The 18,947-nt window shown below is 38.7% G+C and overlaps 1 protein-coding gene across 3 annotated transcripts in view; it reads right to left on the bottom strand.

The window, feature by feature from the left end:
* Nucleotides 1-5,386: 5,386 nt before the first annotated feature.
* The window catches only part of RGS17 (regulator of G protein signaling 17), a 74,542-nt gene continuing 60,981 nt past the window's right edge, over nucleotides 5,387-18,947 (bottom strand). For all 3 annotated transcript variants that reach the window (XM_076333831.1, XM_076333830.1, XM_076333829.1), the window contains 3 exons: nucleotides 11,456-11,545; nucleotides 9,301-9,535; nucleotides 5,387-5,755 (listed from right to left, as the gene is read on the bottom strand). In XM_076333831.1, coding sequence (XP_076189946.1) covers nucleotides 5,567-5,755; nucleotides 9,301-9,535; nucleotides 11,456-11,545 — 514 coding nt within the window. In that variant the 3' untranslated portion in view covers nucleotides 5,387-5,566. The remainder of the gene's footprint in view (nucleotides 5,756-9,300; nucleotides 9,536-11,455; nucleotides 11,546-18,947) is intronic.

The raw sequence follows: 18,947 nt of genomic DNA, 5'->3' as shown, positions 1-18,947 counted from the left end.
TATTTTATATTACAGTCGTTGGAGGAGTCAAAGTCGGGTCTTTGCTGTTCTTCTGTCCTTGTTCATGTCTTAACAGAACTAGGTAATCATACTTTACAACTAAATTACACTGGTGGAATAACAGTAACTTCCATAGGATACATTAGTAAATTGTTATTTTCATGAACGTTATATCAAAAGCAAGAGTAATGCTTGCACACCCAAGTAGTTTTGGTAGTCAGAAAGGAAAACTTGGAAGTTTTGTTCCATTGTGGAAATCCAAAGGCAATACGGTCAACGTGAGAATTTGTTATTTGGAATATTAAACATTAAAATGAATGGTTGGATAAAAACGTTTTCCTATGATTGTAAATGCATCACTTTGAATAAGCAAAATACACTGTAGCAATAATTTATAAGTAAAATCACACTCGAAGAGCTTTGTGGAGAGCATACAGTCTGTGCGGCTAGTCTGGCGCTGACAAACAGCCCAGGCCATTGCTTATGAAATCTCACCCACCGAAAGCTTCCCTTGCACTCACTGCTGCCTGCCCATGAAGCTCCCTGAAGCCTTCTTTCAGAGGCGTAAAGGAAAAATGACCAAATTTATGCTTTTAATAGACCAAGTATTTTGGTGTTCTGTAACGATGAAAGAAATTATAAGCGTCTTAACAGCTGTGTGAAACCTGCTTCTGAGGGAATTACGCAGAACTCAGGAAATTTAGAGTAAGGGGTGATTTAATGTAAAGCTTTTGAGAAGAAAAAAAGGTAGTGTGAGTCAATGACTGATAGTCAGCCTTTGAATCACCTCAATTGTGTCCCTGTTTTAAATCGGAAGGATGGATTTCCACAGAGTGAGTGTAAGGATAAAGGAAGGGGCAAAATCTGGCTTTTGGTAGAATGTTAGTCATATGCAGACTATGTTTATGTCACCTTTTTTTCCAGCTGATTTTGGCACCATTATTGCTTTGTTCTTTCATCCCACAAACGTCACTTCTACTGCTGGCAGAAGTATTCAGGACCTATGTGAATGGGGCTTATGTTTTGTCACTGCAAACGTACTCGGGGTATTGGTGAACAGGACTGGACCTTTGTCACTGCAGCCACATCCCAGGATGTGCTACAGTGCTACTCTTGGGACTCTCCAAAAATAGCAGCATTATGGGCTGAGAAAAAACCTATTTTGAAGTTGGTGATTACACATGGTTCAGATCAACTTGGCGCAGACATTGCAGCTGTCTGTCTGTGTGCAACCTTAATGTTTTGCTTTGTTGGATTTGATAAGGACTCAGGCTGTTGTTGGCTGGGTTAACACTGCCGGGAGCAGGCTCACAGACATTGTAGAAGTGTGAGCTTTACTCCTTGTGGTGTAGAGAGTCGCTGAAGTTAAGAGACTTTCTTGTATCAGCTTTGATTGCTTTTGCATTGGTGTTGTGGAATACTTACGCTAAATGGCTTTCGCAAGCACTTACTGCATACAGAAGCTGCCAGTTCCTGAGCAGGCTCACAGCGTGGTCAGTCCAGCAAGCTGCTCTCACCAAAAGAGCCCCCCACCTTTTTTAGATACTGGTTCCATGGGCAGATGCTCATCGTGATCGAATTTGCTGCCTAGGGAAGCAAGTTTGGCATCAGGTGACAGCTTAAACCCTGGCTGTTTAAGGTAGAACGTAGCTCTCCTCTATTTGCTTGGTTTAGACCACAGCGTGGCAGACACTTTAGCATGCTTTTAATTTAAAACAGAGCTATTACTAGCTTAAGTTTGGTTGGTGTCCGCTCTCTGTTGTCCTGCGAATGGTTTATGTGGACTCCACAGGTGCTCAAGCGAGTTGTGGACGGGCTGTGGACCTGGAAGCGCTATGGCCGCACTTCCACGGCACCGTGCCGCCTGGTCTCAGCTGGTTAACATGCAGCCCAGCCGCCTGTGTCACTGACCTGTCTTTTCTCCATCAGACCTTTAGCCTCCTTCATACCATATGTGCCTTCAGTCTAATTTAAATACTCTTGATACTGTCTGCAGGTTTTGTTTTATCCTGGGTATCCCAAACTACTTTCAGCTCAGTTATGTGAAAGTTGACTGTAAACAGGTAAGTTGAACACATGCATAATACTATATATTCAGTTTCTTTGAAACCTAAAGGTCAGGAGCGTACACAAGTGCTCTGCTTATTTGTGGCTATTTGGTGTTAGGCTCTATTTGACAGAAAAGATTAAACACCGGGCAAAAGTGACAAAAACATAACTCTCTGTAGTGCACTTGCTATATACATTCTCATGAAAAACTGAAATACAAGTTAAATACGTACTTAGTTTATTCCAGGCTATAGAATAAGTGTATTTAGGCAGTTTTTCAAAGTGTATTGTACACTGCATGCACAATAAATCAGTTTAATAGCTTGACTGTTTTACAATTTGCGTTCAAAGAACTGTATGATAGGCAATGAGATCATGTTACGGCATGACTTGTCCATTTGGACCACATCCATTTTTTCATTAAAAAATTGGGGAAACCCAAACTGATAGATGAAATGTATATTAAACATTTTAATATGAACGTTTGCTCCAAGGAAGAAACTTCACGTTATGTTCAGTTTTTAAATCCCTCCAAATAGAGGATTTAAGACAAGACATTTTGAACGTGATTTCATTGCAGTATTACACTGAAGACTGGTGTAATATTTTTCAAAATGACGTAACAGTTTCCAAATACAGATTTTGGAAGCTTATGCTAGAAATCAAGATAATATTTTAGGGCCCGCACATTTAGCTTTAAAACTGTCCTTGAAAGGATGACTTGTCTATGTTGACAAGAACTTCTACCTGTGTGAAATATCTTATAAAGATAGCTTATGACTAGCAGGTCACCATCAAATAGTAACATTAAAAATATTCAAGTCTACATTTGTAAAGACTTATGCATGCAGTTTTGTCTCTTACACATTGTTTAGATGTGTGGACTAAATGTATTGTGCCTCAAACACCAACAAACTTGAAATTACACTATGTAAATATATACATATATGATGCTGCATATGTTTAGTACCACAGTAAATATAACTGTTATCAAGTGATACTAGACATATGTAGGACCACAGTTAAGAAAAAAAGCCAGAAAAATTCAGTTTTTCTAACAGTATTTCACAGTAGAAGGAGGCAGTCCTTTCTCACTGAATTTCCCCCCCTCAGGATTTGTAAACATCATAGCTATTATTCTACCAGTATAATAATTGAATATTTTATTCATAATGGTAAGTAGCTAACCAACATGAATAAAGTTGTCATAACACAATAACACTTTCAGACAAAACAGGTATTTATTAAAAGAACATTTATAAATATTTTGTCTTGCATTTTAAACTACATTTTCATAAATAACAATATTTAAAAGTGCTGAATACGGTAGGATAGTCAGCAACGCCACTGTAAACAGATTTGTTTTCCACTTTGCAGATTTTTTTTTTAGATCCCATTTTGTCAAACACTACAACAGTTAAAATATTTGCATAGGGAATAGAGAATAGCCCTTTTAATCATCTCCTGAATTCTATATAAATTACAAAACCAAATGAGTTTAAGAAACAGTTCGTTAAATTTTTCGTATATATATATCCAAAAAAAGCACACAGGTTTCAAGTAAAAAGAATGATTAAAAAATTCCCCAGACTTGCTATTTGAAGCATGTTCAATAAATTAAAAAAATGAGAGGTAGTAAAACAAAGGAGAAAAATAAGCCCCAGAAGAGAAACTAAGAGCTGCATCCTGCCAGTTACTGTACAGCAGCAGACCCACCTCGGCAGCAGCGGCTCCAGCGAGAGCCAGCACCGGAGGCTGCCTGCAAGGAGTAACTGGGTGGTTGGAGCCAAGCGTGCTGGGGCTAGATGCCGCTCAAGGACGCAACTGCCAGACCTTCCAGTCCCATCGAAAGCAAAGGGGTTATGCCACGTTTAGTCCTATGTAAGCGAGAAGAACCTTGCCTCTTAAGTCTTAGTATAAGACCAGAGTTGTCAGTATTAAATACATATATATGTACATACATATACATATATTTAACAAGTATTCAAAGCCATTTCTTGGAATATCTTTAGCAGTTTGTGAGGGATGCTAACGCTCATTTTGCTTGTGTATGGTAGGTATGAAGATGGGGTTTTTTTAAGTTCCGAGTCACTGTCTCTTTAAACATCAAAATGCATCCTAAAATTGGACATTTTTTGATAAAAAGGCCAAGCAAACACCTATTAAAAACACCATGGCAGCCAAGCGATGGGAGTACCATGCTGCCTTAGCTCTGATTAAGGGCTCAGTACAGGATTCTTTACCCAGGAAAGACACCGGTTGCGTTTCCGTAGGCGTTTTGCTTGGGTAAGGACTGTAGGTTTAGGAGCCCTTGAAGTTTGGTTTAATATTACTCTCCAAACCCCTCGTTTTCAAGGAGTTCCTCAAAATCAATGACGCTAGAAGCTAACATAAGTCTTCTTTAACCCGCCACCTCGTAAAACATTACTTTGTTTAAAAACATTTTTTACTGGATTTAGCTTTCAAAAAAAAAAATCTTACAGGACAGATGCAATTCATCAAAATGTTCTAAAATGCTCTAAAATGCTACATGTAGGCAATCTTTTATTAAATTTCTTTATTAAAAAAACTAAATTATCAAGCTTCTTGTTTTTTTGATTTTGTTTTTGTTTTTTTTTTTTTGCTGAAGTACATAACATTATACAACAGTGTTAGAACTGGATAGCCAGTCTTTAATAAATCAATTACAGTATCTGACATCTGAAATGTACATTGAAAATCTTTGTTCTTTTAACAATTAAACAATATCAGCGCATAGATTGTGTCACCCAGATATGGATCCCTTTAAGTGGTTTGTGCTTTTTTTTTCTTCTTTTTTTTTTTCTTTTTTTGACATTGCAAACTCTGTAATGAAAATGCCACAGTTTTGGCAGTCAACAACCAGAGGAATCCTCCGCTTGATTTATTTTAAATAAACAGTGATAAATAGCTCTTTTTTTCTGTACAGAAATATTGGCTTCAAAAAGTCAGTGTATTGTACTCAGTAGAGAATGTTGAGTAATGCTACACCTTAAAAATTGGCTTTTTTCAGTTAGTGATGTTAAAAAATGCAAGCCTCTTTCTGGTTTGCTGCAATTGTTTCTATGTACCATAAGACTGTATTGCACAAAAAAAAGTTCTTAAATACAGATATAATTTATGTTATTGGATTAAATATTGCAACAACTAAGTGGTAAGTGAAGCAGTTTTACCTTGCACATGCAGTGTGAGGATACACAAGGAGACTGTTCATAAAACTACAAATACATCATTGCAATCTTGACTGCAGTAGGGTGAAAGGAGTGTGAAACAAATGTATTTTGGCAAATCCATTGTTCCCCTCCCACGCCATCTCGAGCAAGGAGGACCTTGGTAAAAATGTAGACAGAGACCATAATATGTATTTGTTTTCTTCACAGTAGCCTGAGTAGTGCTAAACTGTAGTTCTCCAGGAACCCAGCTCCAGATGTTATTAAACTACTTTTCTTCCATCCCACCCACCCGCAAAAAATCAAGTTATTTTGTCTGAAAATTAAAACTAAGTTTCAGAAGTAGAGCCCGTAATACTTTCAACAAGAGACTTATAAATCTGAGAGTTCAAAAACCTTGGAAAAGAGTCTCTGTGCATTAGGGTGTATATCTGGAGTTGGGCATCTTCATACATGTGAGGGCTGGGATCCAACAAGTTTCTGTTGATCACTTCTCTCACCCGGGAATCAAGACTAACCTGAAGAAGATGAGAACAGACTAATATTAAACAGTAATATCGGAAAGGCTGTTATACGTATCTTTTTTTCTCAGGGCTCCATTGAACACGCCGAGTTTGTCAGTTTATTCAAGTAATGCTCTGTGCTTCTTTCAGAGCCACCACACAATTACAGACTGAGACCATCGACTCTATTTCAGTTTTGACTTGGTCTTTGCATCCATCTTAAGATCTGTAAGATGAAATGCAGCTGTATAACAGAATAAATACAGTGCAACTAAATAAAGCTCTGCAGTAACCTGGATTTCCCAAAATATGTTATTTTACCTTAAAAAAAAAAATTACATATTTAAAATCATTTCTCTGAAATGAATGTTGAATGACTCTCATTCAGGGAGCTGAAATGTTTCTTTCCTGACCATTTGTGGTTAAATCTTCAGAAGCTTTCTGTTCAGCGTTCTCATCTGGCTGCCCTACGGGGTTTTTTTCCCTTTTTTTTTCAGGCACTACACTTGTTACTCACAAATTACCCAGAGTTTTTTATCGTTTTTATCGTGTTAATCTCCCCATTAATATTAACTATTTCAGATTTGTTCTTTTCAAGACTCTCTAACATCTGGTAGTTTATATTTTCAGGATATCATATGTCCATATTGAAGTTGTTAGCAAGTTTCAATTTTAGCTTCTCATTTACTTTCCATTTGTAATAAACTCCTGTGCCTAGGCAGAAAAGGATATATTATGCTTGGGATGAATGCACAGTTGATTTTAGAATATCATTTAGAAATTTGAGTGAATGTACAGCTTATCCACAAAATGCTCTAAAACCAGTAAAATTAATGCCTTCCGGATGAAACGAAATGGCAGTAGCAGGAAAGCCCACTGGGGCCAGCAAGGGTTTACTCAGCTAAGAAGAAAAAGGCTAAAACACTGAGTAGAGAAATACCAAGCATGGATCAGTTAAGCTACTGTGATTTACACCAGGCTGCAATCTGACCCTACTACTCTGCAACCATGTAAATAGATATTCGTATCGTCTGAAGGATTGAGTTCAACCCTGGAAAGCTCCACGTACCAAGATACCTTGATATGTGAAGGACGCTAACTGAGATGGAAACTCAGAACATGTGTGGATGTGTGAGCTTGTGTATTTTTGTATGTGGTGAAGCAAATGCAGTGGTATGGTGTGGTGCTGAGGAGTAAACACACATTTTCATTATATCTTCAGTACCAACTGTAGAAGCTGGCATTGTTGGCTTGTTGGCATATTGGAGTATGTTACTGCCACAGCAGGCAAGCTCTTTCTCCTCCAATATTTGCTGTTACTTGGTTATCGGTCACGAGGCACAACTATGATGCAGCCTAACTGTGAGTAAACTGTTGCCTATTCATGCTAGCAAACCGTACCTATTACTCAAGTACGCTATCTCTGCAGAACATCCATTACGCCTGCTTAATGCACACTCTCCACCTAAGTGCTCACTGCTACGCCCGCACGCAGCACCCCGAGGCGCAGCAGGCGTCCCTGCTGTACGCCTCCCTTACGGATGGGCAGCGGTGCTGCGTCGGCTGCCATGAACAGCCTCCCCACGTTCCCACCCTGCCGCTTCCCCTCCCTTGTGCTGGCACGGCTGTCTGGGCAGCCCCACAGCTAGCTGAGTTAAGGAATATATCCATCTGAAAGTGGCATTTCTTTTCTGGGCTGTTTTTCAACCCAGGCATTTTTCTGATTGAATTCACTGCCTACCTAACGTAGCTGTGCAAGCAGACCGGACTGCACAGCAGGAATACAGACCGGTGGGGCTGCTCGGCCCGTGACTCCCGGCTTTTAGACACAACAGCATGCAGGGGTGCAGTGTTATGGTAGTTTTGAGAAGCAGTGGTGCAGCCATGCGTCTTCGGAATTTATTTGAATAGATTTCAATCCTAGACCATTGCATTTCTGTAGCACTGAAATGACACACTAAGGTGTAAGCAATTCTCCCCGACACACATGCGCACGCACATATCTTAGCAAAAACAGTTTGTGCAGCTAGCTAACTGGTTCTTCATTATCAACTATAATAGCTGGGATAAAAAGCTCAAATTTGGCAGGATGGTGGGGCTTTGTGCCATTGAATATAGTAAAAGTTAATTGCACTTAAAGAATGGAAAAAATTTAATTATGGAACTATTAATTTACATTGTAGTTTTTCAGTGACTCACTAAAGCCAGATGGCAAAACTAGCTGGAATTACTAAAGGTATTTCCTTGCTAAACAGATGAATACAAGGTATCTGTTCTTAACAGATACCTTAACACTACGACCTCTGCCTCAGTAACTTCATCCCTGAACAAGTGACGCTAAATATTTCAGCTCTTATGCCAAAAGATAACATCTGGAATGGGATGCCTGGATGAACAAGAACTTTTCAGCTCCTGTGCTGATCTAAAGTGTTGCAAACAGTTCTTGTTTGCCTCATAAGATTTCCAGTAGGGGCAGGAGCAACTGGATTGATGACATCCGCACATGTCCAGTGCATCAAGTTTGTGAGTAGTTTTGTTAAACCCTAAGTCAAACAGCACTTAGCGTTTGAATTTTAACTGCTGGTTGATCTTAGCTTAAAAAGACAACTGCACATTCAGCACATATATATGTACTAGAGATATTATATTAAAAGAAAAACTCATTATTAGCTTGCTGTACTGGCAGTTATCTCACTCCAAAGCAAAAGGATACGCTATGGCACAAGAGAAGATAATGGAGCTATAAATTGCTGTTGGCTTCATTCATATGAATGAAGTTGCAAATTACTACTGCATGCAGTGCAGAAGTAAAATGTAGGAAGCAAGGTCCACAGTGAACATAAATTAGTATAACGCCATTGAGTAGAAAGTCAGATGCAATGCACAGAGACAAGGCAAAGGAGCTAAAGGTGCATGATGTGGCCTAAGACTTTTCTATAGTGCTTATATATTTATATATCTCACTATTCCAAAACATGGTTTGATAGGGGATGCTTTTTCTTTACTCCAGGTGAAGATCATTTCAGAATTTGTCTAATTCAGTTTAAGGGTTAAAAAAAATCTTATATAATTTCCTAGATATTCTTATACCTTTCATTAGAGAAAATACATGGTCTCCATTCCTGGTCTCTCACACAGGAATATTCAGTGCAAATTTGGATTTTCTCCCAGACAGCTGTTGCAGCAGATAAATCTATAATGATTCTGATTTAAATTCCTTAATTTTGGTGCCTTTTCTCCACAAATCCATTTGCATTACTTATTTCCTGTCTCTGGCAGGCATGTAGCATTTCAAAAGAAGCATACCCATTTCTCAGCCTTCTCTTACTGGAGTTTCTTGAGTCTTATAGAGAGCTTTGAGGTGTTGTGGCCAGTGATGCTAAATGGCCCAGCTCCTGTGTCTCTACTTTTTCTGTCCCTTCCTTTCCTGATTTAATGTCCACACGAAGACTTTCATCTGACAGATCAGGCAGACTTTCAGACCCCGATCTGGCAATCCAGGGTATAACATTTCTGCTCTGGAGTAACAGAAAATGCAAATGTAACATTTACAGCTTTACCTCTTTTGGTGATAGTATAGAAATGTAATCTTCATATATAAGTCTTGCTTTTTCTTCAATAACTTTCTTGTTCTGTTCCTTCTTTAGATCTTCACATGCAAGCCAGAAAAGCAGGTTCTCCTCACTATACTCTGTTCGAAGAAACTCTCTGAAAAGGTTCCTCCCAGCTGGTGTTTTCATCATCTTGTCAAAATTCTGAGCCCAAGACAAAATTTCATCTGCAGTAGGGTTTTGGCTGCAAAAGCAAAGTATCATTACAAATATGCTTCTATTTTTGTAACAGTGTTTTCGTACAATCGCCCAAAAATTCTCCTTTCAACTGCACTTTCGTCCAGAGTGAAAACTGGAAGCAACAAGGCTTCAGCAGTGACAGCGGAATTTTGTTCACTCTTCACTTGTGCATTCATTATCTCAATAGCCCACTAAACATGTGTAATGTTACGAGACATGCACTTGGCTTTCTACAAGTTTTCTACTAGTGTTGTTAGCCATCAGACTCAAAGACAAAATCCCACAACAGCATTGAATTCCTGCCTCTGCAGTTAAAGGGGATGTGATTTCAGGGAGCTGGCAATAGACTCTCTTTCATGAGGGGTTTAGATGACACCTGATGTCCCTGCCTACTTCTGATGGTGTTTGGCCAGTCACTGGCTGCCACACAATTTGGTTCAGGAAGGACAAGAAAAACAAAAGGCTTGGCAGCCGAGAGCATACTAATGAGGCCCAACAAAATAGTAATTCAGAGAGCTTTTAAATTAGCATATTTCTCTGTGCTTGTACCTAAGGGTTGCTAAGCTTCCCTCTGTTTGGTGCTATTGACCTGAATGATGATCTATTGGCACAAGATGTGATGGATGTTGCTGGCAAAACTGGAGAGAGAAGAAGTGGGAAAAAGACCTTATTCCTATTTTCTGAAGGAAACTATTTGTGGCTTGTAACAGTGGACACACTGGATAAGTGATCAGAAGACTAACTTGCGTCACTAATCCATTAATGTACCAATGAATAGCTTGAGAAGGTAATATTCCAAGTTACTTAACAACAATTAAATATAGTTTCAAACTTAATTCTGAGCGCTCACCCTCCCCTTCCTGATAGGATCCAACACAAGAGCTTTACTAGCTGTTGTTAATAGCTTCTGTGTAATCATGTTGCACAATAAGTGACATTTATCTACAAGATTTCTCTTCAAGTCCATTTATCAACTCCTACTCTGCATGCAAGGCAAACTGGATGATGGGAAGCTATTTGTGATAACTTTTCGGCAGTCCAAAAGATCTAATAAATGAGAAAGTGTTTAACATTTAAACTATCCAGCAAAATAATTGCAATCTGAACCAAAAAGTATAAACATACAGATTTGAAGGTAAGTCTTCTCTCTGAGGAGAGTGAAAAGAACCTGCTGAGGGATGGAGCTGACAAGCGACCTGTGCTCCCTCGTTGTCTATTGGGAAGCTTTCTTCACTACAGTATTTTGTGGAAATTTCTGACATTGTCCTCTCAGAAATGACCATGAGTAGCAATGACAACAATGAGTTGTTTGGGTTGCTTTTACCATCAATCATATCCTCCAGAGTTAAGTTTGAATTAACTTTTTATGGGATTAGAGAACTCAAGGCCACTGATAGGTTAGCATTTTTCCCAACACAACAAACATGGGCCCAAGCTTTAGACAGAAATAGAAGCTCAGACTTTCAGTGCGTGTTAGCCCGTTTTTCAAGGTATGTGTTTCCTTGGTTAATTCCAGTGAAACCATAGTCCAAGCTGTTTTATGAAATGTAGCCATGTTAAAAATCTGACTGTGAAGTACACTGGTGCCGTTAGTTTTACTTCTTGTCTGGATAAACAGAAGAAAATGATCGCACAGGTAGCAGAGGCTTCTTATAGAGACCCACAGGTCTATGGAACCATCCATGCACTTCCCATTCCTCCCCACAGTTCTTCCCCACAAATAGGAAACTCTAAGTAAGCCTGACTTATGAATGTCTCTGCTGGCATTTCATTGTCAGGACAGATTTTGCTTCCTTTTGTATAGAATTTTTTTGAGGAAAAGTAATTAAAATGACATTCCCGAAGCATAAAAACCAAGGCAATTCTTGGTATCAGTTATAGGCAAATTAAAAACATTTACTAGACAACAGTTTGACCAACTTACCTTTCTTCTATGACTTGGATACTCTCCATTTTGGTCGTATGTGTTGGCCTTCCTGCATTGTCTCCTCTATCTTCATTCCTAACAGTGAGGCTGCAATGTAGTACAACACTTTATTTTGTCTAGAGAAAGTTAATTTAAAACAATGACTATAGTAATGCAAACTTTTAAAAGATATAAACCTATGTAAAGTGTCATTTTTCACTCTTGCCTCTAAAATTTTGGAGAGAAATTTTTGATAACGACTTTTCCCCTTAATTCTGATGAATATTAATTAACAGTTGCTATTAGCATGTGTAATTTTTTGCAAGCTCACAGTTTATCCACTGAAAGATGGGCACAAACTTAGAGGTCACTTTTGGAGTGATTTCACTTAGTAAATTGAGAATATTAGTAACAATAAGGGTAGGGGGGATAAGGATATCTGAATTGGACATCAGTGAGGCTTTGGTGCCCCACCAGTTCTGGATGGTTGTTCATTCTTTATGAACGTTCCCTTTTTTCTCTCCAGGATACGGTGGCAGTAGATGGCTCAGATACAGAACTTAGTGTGTGGCAGCTCCTTATGATTTCCTCCTCTGACCTAAATTTGGTTTTCATTCCAAAAAGTAAAACTTACTGGCCTCTCAACAGAAAGGCATCCATTACCGTCATAGTACCACAAGCAAGGAAAAGAAAGACTTCCTTTATGTAAGGATGTTTTTAATTTTTTTTTCTTCTTTTTTGAGCTGGTAACTATCACCACTTATTTTTCTGTAAATATCTTTTTAACCGGCTTTGCTTTAGTGGTAGCGACTTCCTCTGCGTGTGCTCTCTGTGAATGTTCTGGAACATGGTATTGCCAGCAAAAACACAATTCCTGATAACTACTGAAATAAAGCACATTTTGAATGACATAAGTATTCATACAGGAAACCTGGTTCCAATAATTAAGCTTAAGAAGTGGAATGTAGTAAGGAGACGGAGATTTCCCTTTATCAGGTGTTCCCTGCATGTCCAACTGAGAGAAAACAAGCAACCAAGCAAAAAATCCCCCCTCCCAATCCCAAGAGAGCTCATATTCTGAATATGGAGTATTCACCATACAATGATGCTCTCGGTCATCCTAAGTGGCGATATACAAAAATATGTTGGTAGCATAAAGCTTCTCCCTCCCCCACTAATCTGAATAACTTCTGCTCAGCTCTAAGAAGAAATCCCAGCTTTGAGACATTTTTAGCACAAATAACCGTTCTTTCTAGTCCCTCTGCATTTATGAGTTTCTTCCAACATTTTTTCAAGCATTTGGCAGAGTTAATAGGTGATCTCAAATACTCTTCCGAGAACTGGAAGTTTAAGCTCCCAGGTAAAGCAGAGCACATATTAAGACTTAAACATTACAAAGACGTACACTTTCAAACGAAGCTGTTTGATACTGGTTGCTCCTTCACTTACCTGCCAAGACCTTAGTTCAGGCCCTTGGTCCTGCTTCCCCTGTTACAGCGTAGGAATGCAGCTCCAGTGCTGCTAAGGTGTTAGGGTGTCATCAACTGCTGCAGGAGAAACAACACATCCTGAACTCTGGGGTTGGCAGGTAAAAAGCCTTTCCGTCTCCTCTGACCTGTTGCTCGTCAGTCTATAGAGGGAGCACCCAGGAAAGCCAATGGGAGTTCCGTATACAGGAGGAGAAAAAGGACCATCCACTTTCTGTCTTGTAATCTTTAAGTCCACACATGTAACTGCTTAGGGTCACCTTGCATCTGGCCGGAGCACAAAGTCGGGGTGAGGGAGAAGCAGGGAAGGCACAAAGCTTCTCTCTCTCCCTCCCTCCCTCCCTCCTTTGCAGTCCGTAGGTAGAGCAGCATTTGTCTTCTCTGCTGGGTGCAGAGAACTGAGTGTCCTTTGGTTCCATGGAAGAGTAACACCATGGAAGGAGGAAACAGCTTGTGTAGGTTGGCAGTGTAACAGGGTGTTCACCCGAGTCCGTCCAAAAGAGAATGAAGCTGCCTGTTTTCTTTCCTCCATCACGTGAGCAGCAGCTAAGCTGTACTGAGATAATTTACTTGTCGGGCAGTAGACATCCAGAGGTTTGGATGCGGAATCTTACTGGAAGTAGGTGGTGACTCATTTGACAGCAGTTAATCTACACTGCTAATTTAATTTGATGTCTGGGATCAAATACTGTTTGTTTTGCTCATGCAAAATCTCTGCTAAACTTAGGAAAACCAACATGGGCTGATGAAGGTGGAATACAAGTAGTGAGTGGTGAGTAAGAAAGAGAAATAGGAAAACAGACAAGAAAGCCATGTTGACTTCATTGCACTTTTTTATCAGAGGAGTAATGGGTAGGCCCTATGCATTTTGATTTTCTACAAGACATCTCAGTAAAAAGTTCAGATGGTGGGCCCAGAACGTAGCATGCAGTTTTCTGGTATCTATACCAGAGTGACAATGCGAGGTACACACTTGGCCCTAATTCCTTCACCTCACCATTCATAATTGGAGTTCAGTGGCTGAAGTTAGTCAGAGTTGCAAAACAGGGAAGACTCTAAAGAAAGAAGTGTTATACTTGGTTGGAACAATTTCTCAAGTTTGGGTATTGTATTTAAAACTGTGATAAATTTATAATACATCTTGGCCTAAATTCTGCATTACGTTTCCAGTGACAAACACTAGCACTACATTTCAACTTTTATTTATCTACATCTGTCAAGGCTGGAGTTCCATCAGATACATTACTTGTGATATGTTTTTCCTGTGAAAGAAACCATCATTTTTATGCAGAAGTACACTCAATTCAGAGATGTTCTGTTTTCAGTCAAGGAACTGGTTCCTCTTCACTTAGAAAAAAAATTAAATATTTACACATTTGTGACTGCAAAGCTAATTTGAAAGCAGCCTTTAAATAACTCTGATCACAATAACAGATTGCTACCTTTTACCTCAAAATGACAACACCGCATTGCTATTTTCTATGTTGCTATCTTCAGCTGAAAATACCCTATCTGTTCACATTTCTCTGTGGAATTCAAGCAGTCCTCAGCAGCAAAGGCACCCTGCATACCTGGAGTTGGTGTCCTTGATACATTATTCCATCATGGAAGCTAGCTGATTATGTCAGAAGAATTATGCTGTATAGTGTAAAACTAAACAGAGTAAAAGTAACAGGATAAAGATTAACAAAATGATCTTTCTTAATTAAGGCTTTAAGAAGAGGAAATTGCTGATATGCCTTATCAAAAAGTAGTTAAATGAAAGGGAGGTGTTCTGGAGAGACATCTGATGTAAATTAACATATATGGTGCCATTATTATTTATTAGTTGGAGTACATCCAGCAGATATCTTTAAAATTTAGAGATGTAAATTACGCATGATAAAAGCACAACAAAATACTAATGGCTTAAAAAGAGAGAGTTTGGCATGTCTAAAGGCAGAGTTTAAGTGGAAAGCACAAGCACTGGTTTGTTTTCTGTTCCTATGGAAGGTTTGTTCTGCTCACTTTTATGCTGATTTTATTGCTCTGGAGAGTATGGTAAAAAGTACTTCAGTAAACCCAAGTGGCCTGAGCTTGATGTATCTTTCAAATATATCTCGGGTTCCTGACTCCTACAGAAACAATAGTTTCTTTAACTACTGCAACAGTATTATTATGAGTAATTTCTGTTTGGAGTGAGTGCATTTCTGTTTTGCAACTTCACAGACTTTATAAGTAAAAATGTTAATGACCAGGGACTACTTGAAGAAATACACAAATTGAACAAATTACCACATATAAGGTTAAACTGGCCCAGGTTTCTAGCTGATGTGTTTTTGGAGGAAGTACTGGGATTCAGAAAACCAATCTTTATTTATTTAGCTACTATTATTTGACCGTTAATATTCATGTTCAGCAATTAAATAATTGTTCTGTTGAGTAATTACTTAGCTAAATCAGTATTGCAGGCCACTGGTGCATGGTAAGGTAAAAAAGCCAAGCTAATTGGATAAAATCATCAAGAGAGTTGGACTAATTTAAGAGCAAAAATCTCACTGACTCTTCCTCCAGGTGTTTCCAGCTGGTAGTTTTAGCCGTTTTTTTTTTTTTTTAAGTTTTTTTTTTTAAAGTTTTTTTTTTAAAGTTCCTTAGCATCCCTACTGCTGCACTTACCTTCTACTGCCCTTAAGAAACTGAAAATCATTTAGAGCTTGGACCTGATCTTTCATTCTCTGTATATCCAGTGAACAAATAGTCTTTAATTGCTTCCCAAGGGTCAGATTCTCGTGTACCAGTAGCCTAAATCTGGTGAATCAGTGAAATTACTGTTATCACTATGGCAAGAAAACTATGCCATGGTGACAGGTGCTAAGATTGATATTCTGCCCATGCATGGCTAACACCAGTTACTATTCACTCAGGTATTTTCTCAGTTATGTGCATCATATGCAGTACATCATCACAGTATTTTGCAATTATGTCCGGCATTGAAGACAATGTGATGATTAAAGCCTCTTGCCTTAGTGGTGTTTTTTGTGCTGCCATGAAGATAAGGAGTAGAAATCAAACGGCGACACTGTGACCTAGTTGGTAGGCTACTGGGTTGCCATTCAGGAGATCTGTGCTCAATTCCTAATTCTTGGCTGAAGTTTGTAGATGCTAGGCCCTGCAGGGCAATGATTACATTTTAGGCTGAACCTGTGTATGTCACATAGTAGGGCCATGAGCCTTCTAGCCACCGCTGTAACAGAAAAACCTTCCTTATTCCAGCCCAAAGGCCACATGAAGTCAGTTGCACATACATAATCTAAAGGCAGAATTTGGTTTTCAGATGAAAATCAATATTCAGTTAAGATCCTCTGGATAACAGATGTTCTGACATGTTTCTTTCACTGATCTACCCTTTGAGACAGTATATCTCACTGGCACCACTCTTCACCCTACCCTACTCCTAAGAATTTTTATTATCATCAGATCAAGAGACAAAATATTTTTAGGTCATAGGTCCAAAAGCCAAGACGGATTTTTTTGATGCTTAAGTCCAGCTTCCAGTGCAAGCGAGCTACAGGAAGGACTGGCATAACTTAAATAATGGTGATTTAGTAGATGTGGATTAAGTGGAGGCTTTCTTAAAAAAACACAACTCCCTCCCCCCAAAAAACCACAAGAGATGAAGATTTAATTGTGATTTTAAAATTCCACTGGTAGATGATGTAAAATGGCCATTTACCTAAAATGTTGACAAACACAGGCTGAATTTACCAAATAGATTCAGATAGGAAATATTTTTTCAGGGTCATTGGAGGAGGAAAAGCCCTCCTTTAAACAAACAGGTTAGTGCACTCATTCAGGATTTGAAACACCCTTCCTGTGGGACTGCGATGGGGTAGACATCTTTCAAGCCGTTCTGCTGAAGCTATTCCACTTTGGTGAAAATAATAGAATACTCATTACACAAGACAGAAACAGGAGACTCAACTTAATGGCAAATCATCGTCTAATGAATACTTTTAAGCATTTTATATAAAGTACAATATTTTATACATCATTGAGGGGAGAGCCTGAAAACAAGAATGTATGATTAGTGCATTTTCCTGAAGTGAGGGGAAGGTGGTTTTGAAAGCTCTGAGACAAAGATGGGCACCAACCCTAGATCTTTCACCAGCTGGGTAAATACCTTCACTCTTCAGTACAAAGTGGTTGTGTCCCTGCCTGTCTCCAAGCTCTTTGATTCCTTTACTTTTATTATAAGTGTCTGGCTTAAAACGTGCTATATGAACAGGAACGTATTTTTCCTGGTTTTAATTTGGATGCAGAAAAAGTGCATGCCAGTATCTTTTTCATTTTGATTGTGGTTCGATCTGACCAGACTGTCTTCAATACTGTGGTTCAACTGTCAGTCATTGAAAAATCAGTTGTTTGCCCAGCTCTGTTCACAAGTTCACTCCTACATGCTGAGGCAGGCTCTGGTAGAAGTCAGAGATGGATGTGGTCCCCGTATGCTGTATGATAATGCAACAGACAACTATACTGGCACTCTTTAATTTCTTTTATAAAACCAAAGATAAAATTCTTTTCTGACACCTTGTTTTCCTGACAGCTGGAATATTTAAGCCTGAGGGCAGTGAAAACTAGTTAGGGCTGTGTTTGTTTATGAACAGAAGAGCATGATGATTTTGCTATACTGTACAAAGCAATAATAATGAAAAATAATTTCAATACTATCATGATCCATTCATAAAGAACAATGCAGCAATGTTAATCTCAAAATCACTTAGGGTCTAGTCAGTAATGCCATCTTCTGTCTACCTTTTAATGGCACAAAAGTAGGCATCCATGAGAATGAAATGTTACATGAACAATATTATCCAAGGATAACTTTTTTTTTTTTTTTTAAGCTGAGTAAACGGTAAAAATCTGCTTTTATCAAAGTTAGGAAAAGAATTCACTTTTTGTTACAGTAAGTGAATAATGTCCAGAATAATTATTCTGAGAAAAACTAGAGCTAGAGTCATGATTTTTATGAAGAAGTGATGCCTTGCACTAGGTATTTTCATAGGTTCAGATAAACTAGCATTACGTCCTTCAGGCCCCTGGCTGTATTAGAGAGAAAGGGGATGCACCAGCCATCAAAGCCATGCGTTGTTGTCTCTTATCTCTGACCTCTGAGAATTTATCTCCTGGTAAGAACAGCAAGACAGACTAAAGCACTTAGACTGTTGTAATAATACCAGTATATGCAAAACATGGAAGTGCAGAGCAAACTTCAGCCAAATTAGTGGCACTAAATGAATTCTAGAGTAGAGGTTTGCGTGGACCCCTGGAGGTCTGCAAGGCCAGCATAAGTGATGTGCAGTTCATCCACAGGAAGACGTGAAACAGTAAAAATTGCAAACTTGGTATTTCCATATGTCTGCATTGGTTGTCTGCGAGAAACTTTGGAGGGGAACGGTGGTCAAGAGTCTTTGGAGTCATTTACTTGAATTGATCAGAATCTGGGCTTAAGTCAGTCAGCAGAACATGATAAATTTTGTTCCAAGGAAGAAACAGATCAAAAAAATGTGAAGGATTTTTTTTGGAATTAGTGTCCATCCTAGTTCTTTAATGAGATAAGATTTACAGATCTTCACTGAATTCAGTAAAGAAATGTAGGATGTAAAATTTTATACTGAAAACAAGTTAGAATTTTAGTGAAAAATAGCTACATCCTTCTCTGAGTAAAAAATGAATTGTCTTGTGCTTAAAACTAAGTGATGGAGATTGTGTTTAGTAGACTGACACAGGAAAGCAGTCTGTTGGGGAAAAGCCAACCATTACCATACGGTTATAATCAGCCTACTTGGCAGTGTCCACTGAAACTATAAACTCCTTTCAAAAAGTCCAGGTACCTGTGGTGCTAAGTTTCCTGAGTGCCAGAGTTACATTTGCCTTAGGTGAAAAGATGGTGCAAGAGACATGTATAATCCAAATTGTTTTTAAAAGAAAAAAACAAGCAAGCATAGACTCCAGCTTGGACTCAGCTGTTTTAAAGTGAAAAAATA

This window comes from Aptenodytes patagonicus, chromosome 3, assembly GCF_965638725.1.
Source record: "Aptenodytes patagonicus chromosome 3, bAptPat1.pri.cur, whole genome shotgun sequence".
Lineage (NCBI taxonomy): Eukaryota > Metazoa > Chordata > Aves > Sphenisciformes > Spheniscidae > Aptenodytes > Aptenodytes patagonicus.
Note: the sequence above shows the minus strand (reverse complement) of the source record. Positions and strands in the feature narration are given on the sequence as shown.